This window comes from Mobula hypostoma, chromosome 4, assembly GCF_963921235.1.
Source record: "Mobula hypostoma chromosome 4, sMobHyp1.1, whole genome shotgun sequence".
Lineage (NCBI taxonomy): Eukaryota > Metazoa > Chordata > Chondrichthyes > Myliobatiformes > Myliobatidae > Mobula > Mobula hypostoma.
Window position 1 is genome coordinate 36119861 of NC_086100.1, and position 18573 is coordinate 36138433.

The 18573-nt window shown below is 41.0% G+C and overlaps 1 protein-coding gene across 1 annotated transcript in view; it reads left to right on the forward strand.

The window, feature by feature from the left end:
• LOC134345927 (putative uncharacterized protein DDB_G0282133) overlaps positions 1-18072 on the forward strand; it is an 87584-nt gene extending 69512 nt beyond the window's left edge. The window contains exons 14-19 of the mRNA XM_063047279.1: positions 2166-2506; positions 5144-5213; positions 7747-7905; positions 15672-15822; positions 17295-17421; positions 17687-18072. Coding sequence (XP_062903349.1) covers positions 2166-2506; positions 5144-5213; positions 7747-7905; positions 15672-15822; positions 17295-17421; positions 17687-17739 — 901 coding nt within the window. The 3' untranslated portion in view covers positions 17740-18072. The remainder of the gene's footprint in view (positions 1-2165; positions 2507-5143; positions 5214-7746; positions 7906-15671; positions 15823-17294; positions 17422-17686) is intronic.
• The last annotated feature ends 501 nt before the right edge of the window (positions 18073-18573 follow it).

The window sequence follows — 18573 nt, forward strand, 5'->3', positions numbered from 1 at the left end:
AAAATGAATTTGTGGAAAAAAAGGAGGTAAACAAAGAGAGAGACCATTTAAAAACAAAGAGGAAGACAATTATAATATTGGCCATTTTTTTTTATACAAAGAGAGTGAGAGACCGCTAAAACAAAGACAGTTATAATTGATGGCAACTCTTATACATTTATGTGAGAAGCATAAGTTATGTGCTATGTGTAAAGTGAACTGAATCCCTCAATTTCAATTTCAATGCAGTTCCCTGGACAATATGTACATACCTATTTTTACTTTTTTTTAAGAAGGGGAAATGTAGTGATAGTTAACAGTGTTATTCCAATGCCACTCAATTAACCATGTCCACTTGGGAGGAGTTCACAAACCACAAGCAGAGTTATCAGTAAAGTTCAGTTGAGAATCCTGCATGCTGGTGCCCTGGTGTGCTCTGCACTATCCCTCAATAACAAATACAACATGCAAGTTCAAATTACAAATGCTGAAAATTTGCTCTAAAAATTGCTTTAATTTTGAATTTAAATGATACCCATCATTCCATAGTAGGGATACCTCATAGATTATTGAGAATAGCAGAAGCTGGAAGTCTGCTGCAATAAAAACAGGAACACTCTGAAGGTCAGTCAGTATCTGTGGAAATAGAAACGGAGTTAATGTTTCAGATTGAAAAGCCCTCATCAGAAAGTGAGTAAACAAGTTAACTTTAAGTTGCAAACTAAGAGGATTGGAAATGATGGACAAGACAAAGAGAATGTATCTGATCGAGGCAATTCCAATGTTTATGCAGGATTTTGGTTCATAGGGCAATGGGGATAGGTCAAAGGAAAATGGGACATTTAAAATAGCGAGGTCCAGCTCAACTGTTGCTGAAACCAGAAGCCAAAGCAAAATGGTGAAAATCTCCAGGCTCTTCAAGCATTGTCTATGCAAAGAGAGATACTGTCTTGTTGTTACAGATAGATAACCTTACTGGTCTGATCTGGCATAAACTTAAAAAGTTGTTGAATTTCACTGAAATATGAATGGTTGGTAAATAAGCTGCTGTTCCTTTGGATTTTGATGGGCCTTGTTGGTACAGTGCAGGAAAAACTGGCAGTCAGGACTCTCTTCCTACTTAGACCTCCTACCTCAGTTCTTTTTCCAATACATTGGTGACTATATTTGCGCAGTTTCATGTGCAAATACAGAACCTTGAATTTTCTTGACTTCTGCTACCAATTTCACATCTATTTCTGACTTCTCTCTTTTGTTTTCTGGATTTCTCTTTTCCCTATTTCTGATCTCCACTTTGAGCCCAGCATCTCCCACAGTTACCTTAGCTACAGTTCCTGTTGGCTTGTTTCCTGTAATGACTCCATTCCATTCATTCAGTTCCTCCACTTCATTTCTACCTGCTCTGATAATGGCACACTTTCTACACCAGAGTCAACAAAATGTTTTCCTTTCTCCTGAATCAGGTAATTCCCTTTATTGTAGCTGACAGAGACTTCAATTACATCTCATCTTTTTTCTCACACCATTTCTCTCACCTCCTCAGTACCTGACTAGAGCAAAAATAGGGATTCTTGGTCCTCATCTTCCACCCCACTAGCCTGCACTTTCAACAAATCATCCTTCGTAATTCTTCTCTGACATTTCTACCACCATTCATCTTCAAGGTCCACTTAAACAATTAAAGGCTCGTTTGTCTCCATTTCCCCTCTCATGGCAATTCCCCATGCAACCAAAAGAAATGCAAAGCTAATTTTACTTCACTCTTTCCCAACATTAAAGGATCTAAAAAGACCCTCCTGACAGAGCAGTGGTCCACTTGCACTTCTGATCTGGAGTATTTCATTTGGTACTTAATATATGGTCTCCTCCACATTAAACATAGATTGGCTGATCACTTTCCAGGGTACCTCCACTGCACCCACAGTTGGCTCCTTTTTTTTCCCCAACCCTGGCTGATTTTAAACATAAGTTTCATTCTTTTTGTGTGTTGGTCAGGAGAAAATTACAAGGCATTTATAGTTCAGTTCCATTTTTGCCTCAGTTGCACAGGAATATAATAGGGAAAGATGAGTTTAAAGTTCCTTTACTTTTTAGCTAAACTCAGATAAATAAGAAAAATGCCTAATGTGTCGATCATACTAATTTTATGGTGTGACACTGTCTAATTTATTTAATTTTAAATCAAGGGATTATCGTAGAAGTGTGAATGGAAAACTGCAAGTCAACCTATCCATTGCTCTGCTGGGGGTGTACATCACCTTTCTGTCTGGGGCAATCAACAGTTCCTGGGCAACAACTGAGGCTGAGATATCTGCAGGAAATACCACACAGGAGAATTCAAGATCAAAAGATGCAAAAAGTAACAGCTCCTTCTGCACAGCAGCAACATTTTTATTACATTTCTTCCTTTTGGCTTCCTTTGGCTGGATGTGTGCACAGGGAGTTGCATTGTATAGTTCATTTAATCGCATCATTCAGCAACTGGAGACAAGCTACTTTCCCAAAGTGGCAGCAGGCGTGGCATGGGGTAAGAAACTGATGCACTCTGCTTGTACTAATTATGTAACAACTGCTAATGATCATTACTCTGCAGAGTTCAAGATCTAAGCAATAAGAAAAATCAAAAGTTCAGAACTCTAATTTCTTGTCTGGTAGCTTAACAATTGTGCTCATGAATCATCTTCTCAACTTACCTTACGATATTCAAAGATTTCTCTGTGCAGTCATTTCATTTTCCAGCCTTCATCCTTCTTCCTACTTCACATTTACCGTCATAAAGTCCAACACAGTAACAGGCCCTTTGGCCTATCTAGTCCATGCCGAAACCATTAAAACTGCCTACTCCCATCGTCCTGCGCCAGAACCGTAGTCCTCCATATCCCTATGATCCATGTACTGTACCTATCCAATCTTCTCTTAAACATTGAAATCAAGCTCACATGCACCACTTATTCTGGCAGCTCATTCCACACTCTCACAACTCTCTGTGAAGAAATTTCCCCTCATATTCCCCTTAAACCTCATCTTTCACCCTTAACCCCTGACCTCTGGTGGTGAAACCCACCCAATCTGTGTGGAAAAAGCCTGCTTGCACTTGCCCTATCTAAACCCCTCATAATGTTTTATACCTCTATCAAATTTCCCCTCAATCTTCTAGGTCTTAAAGAATATTCAATCTTCAACCTATTCAATCTTTCCTTATGACTCAGGTCCTCCAGACCTGGCAACATCCTTGTAAATTTTCTCTGCACTCTTTCAATCTTCTTTACATCTTTCCTGTAGGAAGGTGACCAAAACTGCACACAGTACTCCAAACTCGGCCTCAACAACATCTTATACAACTTCAACATAACATCCCATCTTCTGTACTCAGTACATTTACTTATAAAGGTCAATGTGACAAAAGCTTTCTTTACTGCCATATCTACCTGTGACACCATTTTCAATGAATTATGGACCTTTCTCCCCAGATCCCTTTGTTCTACCACACTCCTCAGTACCCTGCCATTCACTGTGTAAGATCTACCCTGGTTGGTCCTAAAAGAGTACAAAACCTTGCACTTGTTCGCATTAAATTCCATCGACCATTTTTCAGACTATTTTTCCAGTCGATGCAGATCCCTCTACAAGCTATGACAGCCTTCCTCGCTGTCCAATACACCCCCAATCATGGGGTAATCTGCAAATATGCTGATCCAGCTAAACACATTATCCTCCAGATCATTGATATAGATAATAAATAACAATGGACCCAGCACCGATCCCTGTGGCACACCACTAGTCACAGGCCTCCAGTCAGAGAAGCAACCCTCTACTACCACTCTCTGGCTTCTTGACCAGCCTCCCATGTGGAACCTTGTCTTACTAAAATCCAGGCAGACAACATCCACTGCCTTGTCTTCATCCACTTTCCTGTATGTGTAAAATTTTATTTTCCACATATCGCACCCGCCTGCTGAGCTCCTCTAGCATTTTGTGTGTGTTGCTTGCATTTCCAGCCTCTACAGATTTTCTCTTCTTTAAAATTCTCTGTCGTTTACTACATTTCTGAGCTTCATTTCGTCAGCATATGGTGATATTATGGTCTGTATTCTAACTGCTTACCAGAATGTTATTTTGTTATTTATTAATAAAGCATCCTTTAAATCCTTATCAAAAAGTTCTATGATGTGCACATGTAGCTAACTTTTATTGAAACATGTTGCTGCTGGGTGAGAATTGATGACAATCCATGGTTTCACACATAGGTATATAACCATCAGTGTTATATTAAGTATTTGGTAGAGATCAGGACTGCACTGTAACCAGGGACCCATTATGTATGAGGGAGCAGAATAAACAGGAGCTTTGTGTGGCTGAAGGCACATTGTAACCAAGGCTTAGTATATTAGGGAGAACACCGTAATCAGGGCTCCAGTGTGTCAGAGGGAGTGTGGGAATTTGGGAGTCCCGGTGAATCACAGGATGTATGGATACTGGAGATCCCAGGGAAGCAGAGATAATGTGGGAAATGGAAGCCCCAGAGAATCAGAAAGAGTGTGGTATCAATACCCATTGGGTCAGATGTCAAATCACTGGGATTTCTGAATAATCAGACAGCAGATTATTGGTATTTACTAATCTGGCTCAGCCCTGAAGCAAGGGCTATCGGGTAGAGTTTGTGCAATCTGTTCATGACCAATTGCACTCAGACGGGTTTCTTTCCACATCCAAAAAGATGTGCTGATAGGTGAATTGCCCACCTTTTTATCACATTCTAGTGCTGGTAGGTAGCAAAAGGATTATAATGGGAGGTTACTGGGCTCATGAGAGAGGAAAAGTTGCAGGAGCACAGAGGAATGAGATGAGGGAGAACTGAATGGACGCGCTTGCTCTGCTTGGAGCCAGCATGGTCTTGATGGGCTGAATATGTGAGAAGATGTAAGAAATATGCATGAGTGCACATTACCTGGGTACATTGATGTTGTTTTGCTCTTATTGTCTTACCAGTTCAGAATCTCCAAGAAATAATGCTATTTTGAAGAGTTAACGTGTGATCTGTCACTTGTAGAATCAGTATTATTAATCACCATCTAGAAAGAATAACAAAGGGGAGTAATAACAAAACTTGCTGCATTCCCGGAATAGATGCATTGTACCAACCAAACTTTTGTTCTTCTTTTAGGTGTACCAGCTTTAATTGCGATTATAACAATTGGTGCAACATATCCTAAGTCTTACAGACAAGATAAAATGTGAGTTCAAATTTAAAAACAAGGCAATGAATAATGAAGGGACCTTTACAAATCCTTCTGGGTAGTAACACACATCAAAGTTGAATTGGGAGGGGGAGGGGGAGATCCAAAATGATAGGAGAAGGATCTCCCCCTCCCCCTCTCAAATCTATTACTAGCTCTTCTTTCAGTTAGTCCTGACGAAGGGTCTCGGCCCGAAACATCGACTGTACCTCTTCCTAGAGATGCTGCCTGGCCTGCTGCGTTCACCAGCAATTTTGATGTGTGGTGCTTGAATTTCCAGCATCTGCAGAATTCCTCGTGTTTGTGCTTTTGGGTAGTAACTTGTTTTTGGATATTGTGTTAAAATAGTTATGTCACTGAATTAAGGGCCAGAGTTCTGCATCATGAATCTATTAAATGAGTTTCAGCTTCACAACTGCAGCTGGAGGATATGAATTCAATTAATTTAATAAATATGTCATTTAAAAGAAAGTTAGTGGAAAAAAAACAAGTACAGATATACCGGATTTTGGTAAAACCCCCATCCTTCATTAATGCTCAATGTGAAAGTTCAGACTTACCTCAGTTTCAGGGCAATGAAAGATGACAAAACTCTCATTGCCAACGACACCCATACCTCATTAAAAAAAAAACCCTTTGTGGTTCACACGAGGAATTCTGCAGATGCTGGAAATTCAGGCAACACACTTCAAAGTTGCTGGTGAACGCAGTAGGCCAGGCAGCATCTCTAGGAAGAGGTACAGTCGACGTTTCGGGCCGAGACCCTTCGTCAGGACTAACTGAAGGAAGAGCTAGTAAGAGATTTGAAAGTGGGAGGGGGAGGGGGAGATCCAAAATGATAGGAGAAGACAGGAGGGGGAGGGATGGAGCCAAGAGCTGGACAGGGGATTGGCAAAAGGGATATGAGAGGATCATGGGACAGGAGGTCCAGCGAGAAGGAAAAGGGGGAGGGGGGGGAAACCCAGAGGATGGGCAAGGGGTATAGTCAGAGGGACAGAGGGAGAAAAAGGAGAGAGAGAGAGAGAGAAAGAATGTGTGTATAAAAATAAATAACGGATGGGGTACAAGGGAGAGGTGGGGCATTAGCAGAAGTTAGAGAAGTCAATGTTCATGCCATCAGGTTGGAGGCTACCCAGACGGAATATAAGGTGTTGTTCCTCCAACCTGAGTGTGGCTTCATCTTCCGCTAATGCCCCACCTCCCCCTTGTACCCCATCCGTTATTTATTTATATACACACATTCTTTCTCTCCCTCTCCTTTTTCTCCCTCTGTCCCTCTGACTATATCCCTTGCCCATCCTCTGGGTTTTCCCCCCCTCCCCCTTTTCCTTCTCCCTGGGCCTCCTGTCCCATGATCCTCTCATATCCCTTTTGCCAAACAACTGTCCAGCTCTTGGCTCCATCCCTCCCCCTCCTGTCTTCTCCTATCATTTTGGATCTCCCCCTCCCCCTCCCAGTTTCAAATCTCTTACTAGCTCTTCCTTCAGTTAGTCCTGACGAAGGGTCTCGGCCCAAAACGTCAACTGTATATCTTCCTAGAGATGCTGCCTGGCCTGCTGCATTCACCAGCAACTTTGATGTGTGTTGCTTTGTGGTTCACATTCGTGATAACGATGACATCTACCTGGTCTTGAGCATTTTGCTTGAAATGAACTTTATGATGGTTCCAGTACAAATGTTTTGCCACACTTATATTCCTTCTCATCTTTACTTGAAAATAAAGGTGAGAGGATCAAATTAACGTGATTATCTAGGCTATTATGATTAACATTTGTACAAGTATTAGTAAATATAAGTTTTACCAAGTCCAGTCTAAATTCTTCATATACACCTGATGTGACTGACTATGGATGATTGCCACTGACTGCGATGTTTTCTCACTGTTTCGTAACATATTGTCGGTGATAATAACCATGATTCTGATTCAATAAAGATGGGGGTAGGACTGGTGGGGATTGAAAAATATTTAGCTCACAAAGGTTTTCTTTGGCTGAGCAGTAGAAACAGATAATAGTCGTTCTACTACACTGTTAAACACTAACTTGCATCGAATCCCATTTACTGTACCTGTTCAAGGTTCAAAATGCGAACGAAGTCTAAGAAAGCCCAGGTCATCCCTCTCCCCTTAAAGAGGTATTTGGAGTTTACAACTCAGGGCACCACCTGGTGCTGTGTCCTCATCTGGCAAGAGTGATATCTTTACTGGGAAGGCTAAATAAGCTCCAGCACAGCCCTGATGATGGTAGGAGATGTGATGTATATGCAGTGTCACTAGAGGTCACATACAAGAATGGATTGGCACTGGCTTGGCTGTTTTTTTTTTGCCCAGTGATCTTTGTACAGTATCTGTTTTCAAGGTGAATGGATTAATTTGAAATCGGCATAGAGGGGAGAAATCACACTGACATTGTTGAGCTAAACCTTTTCTAAGCTTCCTTGATACTTTACTGAATATTACCGTAAAGTAAAATTTTACCTTGATTTGTCTGATTACCATTGTTTACTTAAAGTGTGAAGGTTTTACTTTCAGCTGCTGGCTTGCAACAAGCAAATATGCTGATGGAGAAAATGTGCTTTTGTGGGCATTCCTGCTTCCAATCTCTTTGGTGCTACTAGTGAACATCGTGATCTTTGGATTGATCATGTCGAAAATGGTCTGCAACCAGAAAAACCTGAGGGCATACAGAGGGTGAGGCTCTGAGTGATGTTACTTGGAATTACAGAACATAGAACAGTACATTCAGAACACAATGTTGTGCCAATTTGATGCCAATTTATACTAAATCTCCTCCTCTTGCATATAATCCATATTCCTCTATTCCCTTCGTATTCATGTGTCTATCTGAAACTTTTCAACTGCCTGTTTCCATTACTACCCATTAAAACCTATTCCCATGGTAACCAAACTGCCTGTTTCCATTATTACCCATTAAAACCTATTCCCATGGTAACCAAACTGCCTGATTCCACTACTACCCATTAAAACCTATTCCCATGGTTACCAAACTGCCTGTTTCCACTACTACCCATTAAAACCTATTCCCATGGTAACCAAACTGCCTGTTTCCACTACTACCCATTAAAACCTATTCCCAAGGTAAAGAAAATGGGGGACAAAGAATTGGCAGATGAAGTTAGGTATTTTACATCAGTCTTCACTGTGGAAGACACTGGTAGAATGCCAGAAATAATGATCTTTCTAGAATCGCTATATTCCAGAATGGAATATTGCAAATGTCACTCCACTCTTAAGAAGTGAGGGTGATAGAAGGAAGAAACTTATAGGTCATTTAGCCTGGCTTCAGTGGTTGGGAGGATGTTGGGATTCATCATTAAGGATGAGGGTTCAGAGTACTTGGAGGCAAGTGACAAAATGGGCTAAAGTCTCCATGTTTTCCTGAAGGGGAATTTTTACCTGACAAATCAATTGGAATTCTTTAAGGAAATACTGTAACAGACAGGATAGACGAAGGAGAATCAGTGGATGTTGTTTAATTGGATTTTCGGAAGGCATTTGACAAGGTGCTATGCATAAGGCTGCTTAACAAGATAAGAGCCCATGACATTACAGGAAAGCTATCAGCACAGATGGGAAAGCAGGAGGAACAAAGTGAGAATAAAGGAAGCTTTTTCTGGTTAGCTGCCAGTATCTAGGGTTGTTCCACAGGGATCGGTATTGGGACAGCTTCTTTTCACATTATATGCCAATAATTTGGATGAAGGAATTTGCAGCCAAATTTACAGATGATACAAAGATAGGTGGTGTTGAGGAAGGAGGGTGTCTCCAGAAAGACTGATCAATACTGGGAGAATATAGTGTAGGGAAGTGTATGTTCATGTGCTTTTGTATAAGGAATAAAGGAGTGGACTATTTTCTATTTTATGGAAATGAGGCAAAGCAGCAGCAAGGTCATGAACCCCAGGCAAATTACAGAACAGGAGGTATTTGCTGTCTTGAGGTAGATTACAGTAGATAAATTCACAGGGCCTCAAACAAGGAGTTTCCTCCAACAGTGGGAGGCAAGTGCAGAAATTGCAAAGACGCCAGCAGAGATATTGGAATCATTTTTAGTGACAATCGTCCAGAAGACTGAAGGATAGCTAATGCTGTTCCGCGGTTTAAGAAAGACTCTAAAAATAAAGCAGGAAATTATAGGCTGGTGAGTCCAACATCAGTAGTGGGAAAGCTATTGGAAGATAGCCTAAGGACTGCATATTTGAATATTTGGTAAAACATGGATTGATTATGGATAGTCAGCATAGTTTGTACGTGGTAACTCATGTCTAACCAATCTTATAGAGCTTTCTGAGGAAGTTGCTAGGAAAGTTGATGAAGACAGGGCAGTGGACTTTGTCTACATGAACTTCAGCAAAGCATTTGACAAGGTCCCGCATGGGAGGTTGGTCAAGATGTTCAGTTGCTCAGCATTAAAGATGACGTAGTAAATTGGATTAGACAATGTCCTTCTGGGAGGAACCAGAGTGGGGTAGTAGATTGTTGCCTCTATGACTGGAGACCTGCAACTAGTGGTGTACCGCAGGGGTTGATGCTGGGTCCATTGTTGCTCGTCATTTATATTAACAATCTGGATGATAACTGGATCAGCAAATTTGCAGATGACAACAAAATCAAAGGTGTAGTGGACAGCAAGGAAGAATATCAGAGCTCGCGGCTGGATCTGGGCTAGCTGGAAAAGTGGGCCGATAAATGGCAGATGGTAAAGGTATTGCACTTGTTACGTACCCCGTAACTGGGTTGCCAAACCAGCAGAAATGAATCACTCAGTTGGAGTCTGGATTACTAGAACTAAGAAAGTTTTATTAAAGAAACAAGCAACACAGTAATCGAAAGGATAATAAATGCAACAGTTCAGCAATGATAAACACACATGTGCACAGAATTAAGATAACAGCATCAATCAAGCTCTATCGTTGTCTAGGGGTAAATGACCAAATTTCAAAGTGACACAAAAGTTCAGTCCAATTTAGTTCAGTTCGCAGTAATCGTTGCCATGGTGATGGACAACGTGGGGGGAGAGAGAGAGAGAGAACGGGAACGACTGATCATTCAGAAACAGCTTCCACTCACAGACCGGCGATAATTGCTCACAAGCAGCTTTTGGGCAGGTCCTTGGTGATGTCACCTGAGGTCACCGACTGTGACCCCTCCTCCAGATGCGGTCGATCCTCTGCAGTGAACCCGGCACCCAAGCAAGGGCGGACACACACCGGGTTCCTGCTGATCGTACCTTTCCACCCTGTGCGTTGTCTGATACTTCCCACCGACTCGTGAGAGGCGCACCGCTTCCAGGGTCTCGTTACCTCGGGTGTTGTGTATCCTGCCTTAGCGAACCTGTCCCTTTTTATCCCCCTGCTGGGGTATCGCCTGTCCATCACTTCAAACAGTTCAGGGTTCAAAGGGGGAGCCGCTCCAGACAGCTCTCTCTCTCCCGTCCCTTCATTACACATCTCCAGATGCTGTTTCATTGTGTTCCTTATCTCTCTCTTGAAGACAGGTGGCAGACCAACTGCTGATCACACAGGACAGCTAACATCTTATCTATGTGTATTCTCGTCACACACTTCAGAAGGACGAACCAGCACAGTGAATGGTAGGGCACTGACGAGTGCAGTTGAACAAAGGGATCTGGGAATACAGGTCCATAATTTGTTTAAAGTGGCAAGACAGGTAGATAGGGTCATAAAGAAAGCTTTTGCCTTTTTGGCCTTCATAAATCGAAGTTTTGAGTACAGGAGACGGAATGTTATGTCGAAGTTGTATAAGATGCTGGTGAGGCCTAATTTGGAGTATTGTGTGCAGTTTTGATCACCTACCTACAGGAAAGATGTAAATAAGTTTGAAAGAGTGCAGAGAAAATTTACAATGATATTGCCGGGACTTACAAGGGAAGATTGAATAGGTTAGGACTTTATTTCTTGGAATGTAGAAGACTAAAGGGAGATTTAATAAAGATATACAAAATTATGAGGGGTGTAGATAGGGTAAATGCAAGCAGGCTTTTTCCTCTGAGGTTCGGTGGGACTACAATCAGAGGTCATGGGTTAAGGTGAAAAATTTAAGTGGAACATATGGGGAAACTTTTTCACTCAGAGGGTCGTAAGAGTGTGGAATGAGCTGCCAGTGCAAGTAGTGCATGTGAGCTCAAGTTCAATGTTTAAGAGAAATTTGTTTAGGACCATGGATGATAGGGGTATGGAGGGCTCCTCTCTGACGATGGGAGTAGGAGTTTAAATGGTGTCGGCATGGGCTAGATGGACCAAAGGGCTTGTTTATAGGTTGTATTTTTCTATGACTTTAGGACTAGAATACAAAAGCCAAGGATGAAATGCCGCTTTGAGGCATTGGCCAGAATACTGAAAGGCCCAGATAGAGTGGATATGGAGAGGATGTCTCCTATAGTGGGTACGGAGAGGATATCTCCTATAGTGGGTGAGTCTAGGAATGGAGGGCACAGCCTCAGAATAAAGGGATATCCATTTAAAGCAAAGAGGAGGAAAATGTTTCAGCCAGAGCTTGATGGATCTGTGGAATTCATTGCCACAGTCGCTATGTAAGCCAAGTCATTGGGTATATTTAAGGCAGGGGTTGATGTGTTCATGATTAATCAGGGTGTCAAAGGTTACGGGGAAAAGGCAGAAGAATGGGGCTGAAAGGAATAATAAATTGGTCATGATGGAATGGCAGAGCTGAATCGATGTGCCAACTTGCTTAATATTGCCCTGATTGTATGTCTCATGGTCTTATGGTCTAATTTACTTTTTTTTCACCATCTTATCCTCTTGCATTGCCACTTACAGTGTATGACAGACCTGGACCCAGGATCTCTCCATACCTCAGTGCGATTCAGAGGCCTATCATTAAATGTATTCTTCCTCCTTTCATTTGACCTCTTCAAGTGCAACACCTCACTTACCCAGAATAAACTCCATCTGCCACTTCTCTGCCTTAATCTATAACTGATCCATATGTTACTGTATTATTTGATAATCTCTTACGCTGTCCACAACTCCACCAATCTTGGATCACCCTCAAATGTACTAATCCACCCATCTACATTTTCATCCAAATCATTGGTGCATATCACAAACAGAGATCCCAGTACCTATCCTTGCAGAACAGAACTGGTCATGGAACTCCAGCCTAAATAACAGCCTTTCACCGCTACTCTCTGTCTTCAATGGACAAGCTAGTTCTGATTCCAGTCTTTCAATTCACCCCGAATATAATTCATCTTTATCTTCTGAATCAGCATACGATGAGGGTGTCATGGTCCTGTCTGGCAATTCCCCATCTTGCTATTACTTCCTTAATTGGGCCTTAATCCCCTCGTCTGATTTCCAAGCATTCCCAGTTCCACTAATTACAGCACACTTGGAAACATAGGAACACATTAGGAAACATAGGTTAAAACTCAGGTGGCACAGCCATGCTTTGCCAGTTTGTTGGTCGACTCTAGTGTGAGTAAACCTTGCTTCCTGATTCCTTGGGACTGTCAGTTCTAAGCTCTGCCTTGTTTCCTGGATACCCTACGCAAACCTTGTCTCTGTGCAAAGGCTCTCCTGGATACTGGTTCCCCGATGGCGGTGGTGCTAACGCCTCACGACTCTGACTTCATGCCTGTGTCCTGAAGTTGGGTTTGTCCTCAGCCTCGTCCTTGCAACAGAGGGACCTTGTCAAATGCTTTACTGAAGACCTTGAGGACTTATCCAATTTAATGTTTTTTCTGAAGACCCAGCCCTCCAATACTACCTCTTGTTAATCTCAAATTGTCCCAATACATCAGTATGCTCCACATTGCCTTCCCTGTCTTCCAAATCCTTCTCAGTAAATATTGACATTAAGTACAAGTTTAGTACTTAAGGTAAGACCATAAGATATAGGAGCAGAAGTAGGCCATTCAGCCCATCAAGTCTGCTCTGCCATTAAATCACGGGCTGATCCAATTCTTCCAGTCATCCCCACTCCCCTGCCTTATGCCCATACCCTTCGATGCACTGGCTAACCAAGAACGTTTTTATCTCTGCCTTAAATACACCCAATGACTTGTCCTCTACAGCCGCTCATGGCAACAAATTCCACAGATTTACCACCCTCTGAGTAAAGTACTTTCTCCACATCTCTGTTCTAAAAGGACGTCCTTCAATCCTAAAGTCGTGCTCTCTTGTCCTAGAATCCCCTACAATGGGAAATAACTTTGCCATATCTAATCTGTTCAGACCTTTTAACATTTGGAATGTTTCTATGAGATTCCCCCCTCATTCTCCTGAACTCCAGGGAATACAGCCCAAGAGCTGCCAGACGTTCCTCATACAGTAACCCTTTCATTCCTGGAATCATTTCGTGAATCTCCTCTGAACCCTCTCCAATGTCAGTATATCCTTTCGAAAATAAGGAGCCCAAAACTGCACACAATACTCCAAGTGTGATCTCACGAGTGCCTTATAGAGCCTCAACATCATATCCCTGCTCTTGTATTCTATTCCTCTAGAAATCAATGCCAACATTGCAGTCACCTTTTTCACAACTGACTCAACCTGGAGGTTAACCTTTAGGGTATCTTGCACCAGGACTTCCAAGTCCCTTTGCATCTCTGCATTTTGAATTCTCTATTTCTTCCACCAAAGTGCATGACCATACACTTTTCAGCATTGTATTTCATTTGCTGCTTCTTTGTCCATTCCCGTAAACTATCTAAGTCTCTCTGCAGGCTCTGTTTCCTCAGCACTACCCACTTGTCTACATATCTTTGTATCATCGGCAAATTTAGCCACAAATCCATTAATTCCATAGTCCAAATCATTGACATACATCATAAAAAGCAGCAGTCCCAACACCAACCCCTGTGGAACATCACTGGAAACTGGCAGCCAGCCAGAATAGGATCCCTTTATTCCCACTCTCTGTTTTCTTCCGACCAGCCAATGCTCCACCCATGTTAGTAACTTCTCTGTAATTCCATGGGAACTTATCTTGCTAAGCAGCCTCATGTGCGGCACCTTGTCAAAGGCCTTCTGAAAATCCAAGTACACCATGTCTATTGCATCTCCTTTGTCGACCCTGCCTGTAATTTCCTCAAAAAATTGCAGTAGGTTAGTCAGGCAGGATTTTTCTTTCAGGAAACCATGCTGGCTTTGTCCTATCATGTCATGTGCCTCCAGGTACTCTGTAATCTCATCCCTAACAATCAATTCCAACAACTCCCCAACCACTGATGTCAGGCCAACAGGTCTATAGTTTCCCTTCAGCTGCCTCCCACCCTTCTTAAATAGCGGAATAACATTTGCAATTTTCCTGTCCTGCAGTACAATGCCAGTTATTCTGACCCCAAGCATGCATTCCCTCTTTTGTTGTTGAGTAGACCTACCCTCTCCTGTGTCACCCTCATTTTTTCTTACTATATTTATAAATCGCCTTGGGAATCTCCTTGATCTTGCTCGCTAAAGACATTTCATGGCCCCTGTTTGACCTACTTAATTGCCTTCTTGAACACTTTCTTACTATTGGCAAGGGCCAAGCCTAATTTTAGCTTCTAAAGCCTCACGTTTGCTTCCTTTTCCTTCCTACCTAAATTTAGGACCTCTCAGGTCATCCAAGATTCCCTTACCTTACTATCGTTCTCCTCATCCGAGTTTATGCTGTGGCATTGAGTTCTGCACAATCAAATTAAGGGTTCAGAACCTGGGGTCCACAGGCTCCTCTGTAAATGATGGGGTCCATGGCATGAAAAAGGTTGGGAACCCCTAATCCAAACCAACTAATGTATACAGTCCTTCTATCCCACTCACAATACTAATGAAGAGTGGGCAAGTGTTGAGGTTGTAATGAGACTTGTGCATGGGCACTTTAAAAGTTGGAATTACAAACAAATTAAAATTATTAACGTAAAAATATTTGGAATAACATTCATGTACTTTTTAAAAATCCCATTAATTGTATGATGTAGTAGGTACAATAAGTTTTCAAATGCTTGTACTGCGTCACGGGGAACTAATGCATTTACAAACCACTGATTAAAATCACTCATTTCACACGTAATGGAAAGAATACATGTTCCATGGTTTAATTGATATTTTGAGTTCATAAAATCATAAATGAACTTCAGCATTGAGCAGAATCATATCTGAAAATCACCTGAAATGTTTTGAGAACTGAATTTAACAAGAGCCGAGACATATAGGAGATCTATAACTTTTCATTCCCCGCCATCTAGTGTGAAGATGGAAAACATTCCTCTGTGGATATATTTTGCTAATTTGTGAACATTGGTACAAGTATGTCTTCAGTAACACTGTCATATTCTCTAACTGTAAATCTAACAATAATATCTGAACAATATGATACTTCGTCAAGTAAATTTAAATGAACCAGTCTGCATGAGTGCCTTTCACGTTCTATTAAAAATTATCAACTGAAACTTATCTTTATTTTTATAGAGAATTTAAGAAAACTCTTCAAAGGAATTTTGCCGTAATATTTGCTAACACCGTGACATTGGGCATCAGCTGGGTCATTGGTTATTTAATGCTTATTGAAGTAACATACGCCTTTTTCAGCACAATTTTTTGTATATTGAACTCTTTCCAGGTAAGGGAACTCAAAACAAATGTATTTTTAAAGCACTCTCAACTCTAGCAGTGTGGAAGGTGCCATATTTCTGCCGGCCTATGTTTTTCCACTGACAACCAACACATCACATTTATTGCACTTCAAATTACCCTGTACAATGTAAACTACTTGGCTTTCCTTCAAATACATTTTGATTACTCTGGAACTCTGCCAGAAGATAACAGGGTGCTCAAAATAACATAACTACCAGCGCAGCACTGAATTTTCAAGCCATGGGTTCCTGCTCCAGTTGGAAGGCGAGGACTTGTTATACTGTTCATATGCCAATAATATATCAGAGTACAATAATGAGTAATTTTAGAGCCAATGCACCCTTTAGGTCCAGACAAGCATTGTTGTGATCAAAAAACAAATTGAAAAAAGGTTTCTGTATCTATATTCATCTGGAGTCATGCTTGAAATTATGTCAAAACTGGGATAAAAATTAGCATTGATTCATTATTGTAACATTTACCAACACAGAGTGGAAAGATTGTGTTTGTGTGCTGAACAGGAGAGGGGAGAAGAGCGAATGACCAAGGTGGAAGGGGCCTTTGATTATGTTGGCTGCTTTCCCCAAGGGAGTGAAAAGTATAGATGAATTCAGTGGAGGTGGGCAATTTCATGTGGTCTTGGGTAGAGCAGTTGCCATACTAAGCTGTACTGCATCCAGATAGGATCCTTCTATTGTGCAACTGCAAAAATAGCTAAATTTCTCTGGCTGTTTGAGGAAGCAGAGGCATTGGTGTGCTTTCTTGTCCATACCATCCATACAGCCTGATCAGGAATACTTATACCTAGGAATTGAAGCACTTAACCATTACCATCATGAATTAGCACCACTGATACAGACAGGTATATGTAGTCCATTTTACTTCCTGAAAACAATGACCACCTTCTTCAACTGAAGAAGCAGTTGTCATCTTGACATCATGCTACTTGCCTCTCTACTTTCTTGTACTCCACCTTCATCATCCTTTGAGATCCACCCCACAACACAGGTGTCACCTGCAAACCTACAAATGGAATTAGAGGAGAACCGAGCCACAGAGTCATGAGTGTGTAGAAAGTATGGAGCTGAGAACAGAGCCTTGTGGGCTTTAGTACTGAGGATAATCGTGGAGGAGATTATGTCAACTGGCCTTACTGATTTCAGCCGTTGACCAGGAAATAAAAAAGATCCATTTGCAGAGGAGTGTCCAGAGTTCTTTGTCCAGGAGTTTAAGGATGCGTTTCTTTTAAAATTATCACCTTTCATGCTGATGCTTGAAGAAGCTGACATAAAAATATATGTTTTCCGTTATTCAGACAAATTTAGGGCTAAATCTATCTTTCTTATTTCCCAATATAAACACCTGAACTTGCATTTATTAAAATAATTAATCACTGTTGCATTCGGAAAAATGCATATCATATAGTAAGTGATTAACTTGAGAATGTTTGTGTTTTAGGGAGTTTTCATTTTCCTCCTGTGCATGATGAACATAAAGGAATTTAGGAACCGAATGAAGCAGCCACTGCAAATACTTAGAAAGGAAAAGCGGACCAGCATCTCAATGAGCAGACTTATTGTGAAAGGTGATTAACACAACTGCTTGCAATTAATAGACTTTGGATATTGCAGTAGGAGTGTATTGATTATGTTATTAGAGTTTCTTCCTTAATGAACATTTTGGGATGTACTGTCTTCAGTCGATATTAATATCAATTGATATTGTTGTCAGCCCGTCAGTTGTGTGCTGTGAAGAGCAACGTTAGAGTGAAACTCCAATGCATAAAGCAAGGACATGGTGGAAAATGGAGTAACCATAGTTTCTTCTTTTTCTTTGCTGATTGAAATCAGATCACTATGGTAAAGCTGCTCAAGATTGTATCCCATCTGTACTAAATGGCTAACCTTTCAGGATTCATCTGAAAACTTCAGGACAGTTTGCATAATTCAGTGCTCTCAAGCAGGAACACGTCAGAACAAGAGTCACAAGGGTGTTTAAAAGCAGTACTGCAATTTTTAAAATGTCATTAAACCCCCTGTTAATTGATGCGGAAAATGAATTTGGAATGGCATGAGATGGCAGACTGCAAATGGATAGAGAAGACTGATGTCATTTTGATATCTAATGGTCATCAGCAAAGCAAGTCTGCAGTCAAAAAGTCAACCACAGTGCTAGACCAAGTCCTACATTCAATGTGAATGTGTGATTTTATATTTGTATCATTCTTAAAGTTGGAAATTAATTACTAAAGCTGATACCTTCAAAACCTTATAATATTTTATTAAGAATTGGATTGTTAAATAAAATTGTTATATAATAGACCTCTGTGTATGGCTCAGTCTTTCCCATTATCTGGCGAGCAAAAGTTAAGTGTATTTTACATACTGTAACATTGTATATCTGCTACCTAAAGAGTATACACAGTTAGCAACTTCTATTCTAGCTAATGTTTGAATCCAGCTCAGTTAGACAAACTCACACCCCAAAAAGTAAATTTCAATCCAAAACTTTCGTGTATGTGTCAGTAAAAGAACTATTTAAGATTTATACCTTCAGCCACTCTAGTGTATCAAATCAATCAAATCAAATCAATTATAATTGTCATTCAAACCATACATGGATACAGTCAAATGAGCCATCATTCCTCCAGGGCCAAGGTGCAACAATATACAAGCACATTCAAAATATTGAGAAAGAGAAAACAAAGCATAGTCACTAAGAAAACACATTTTTATTT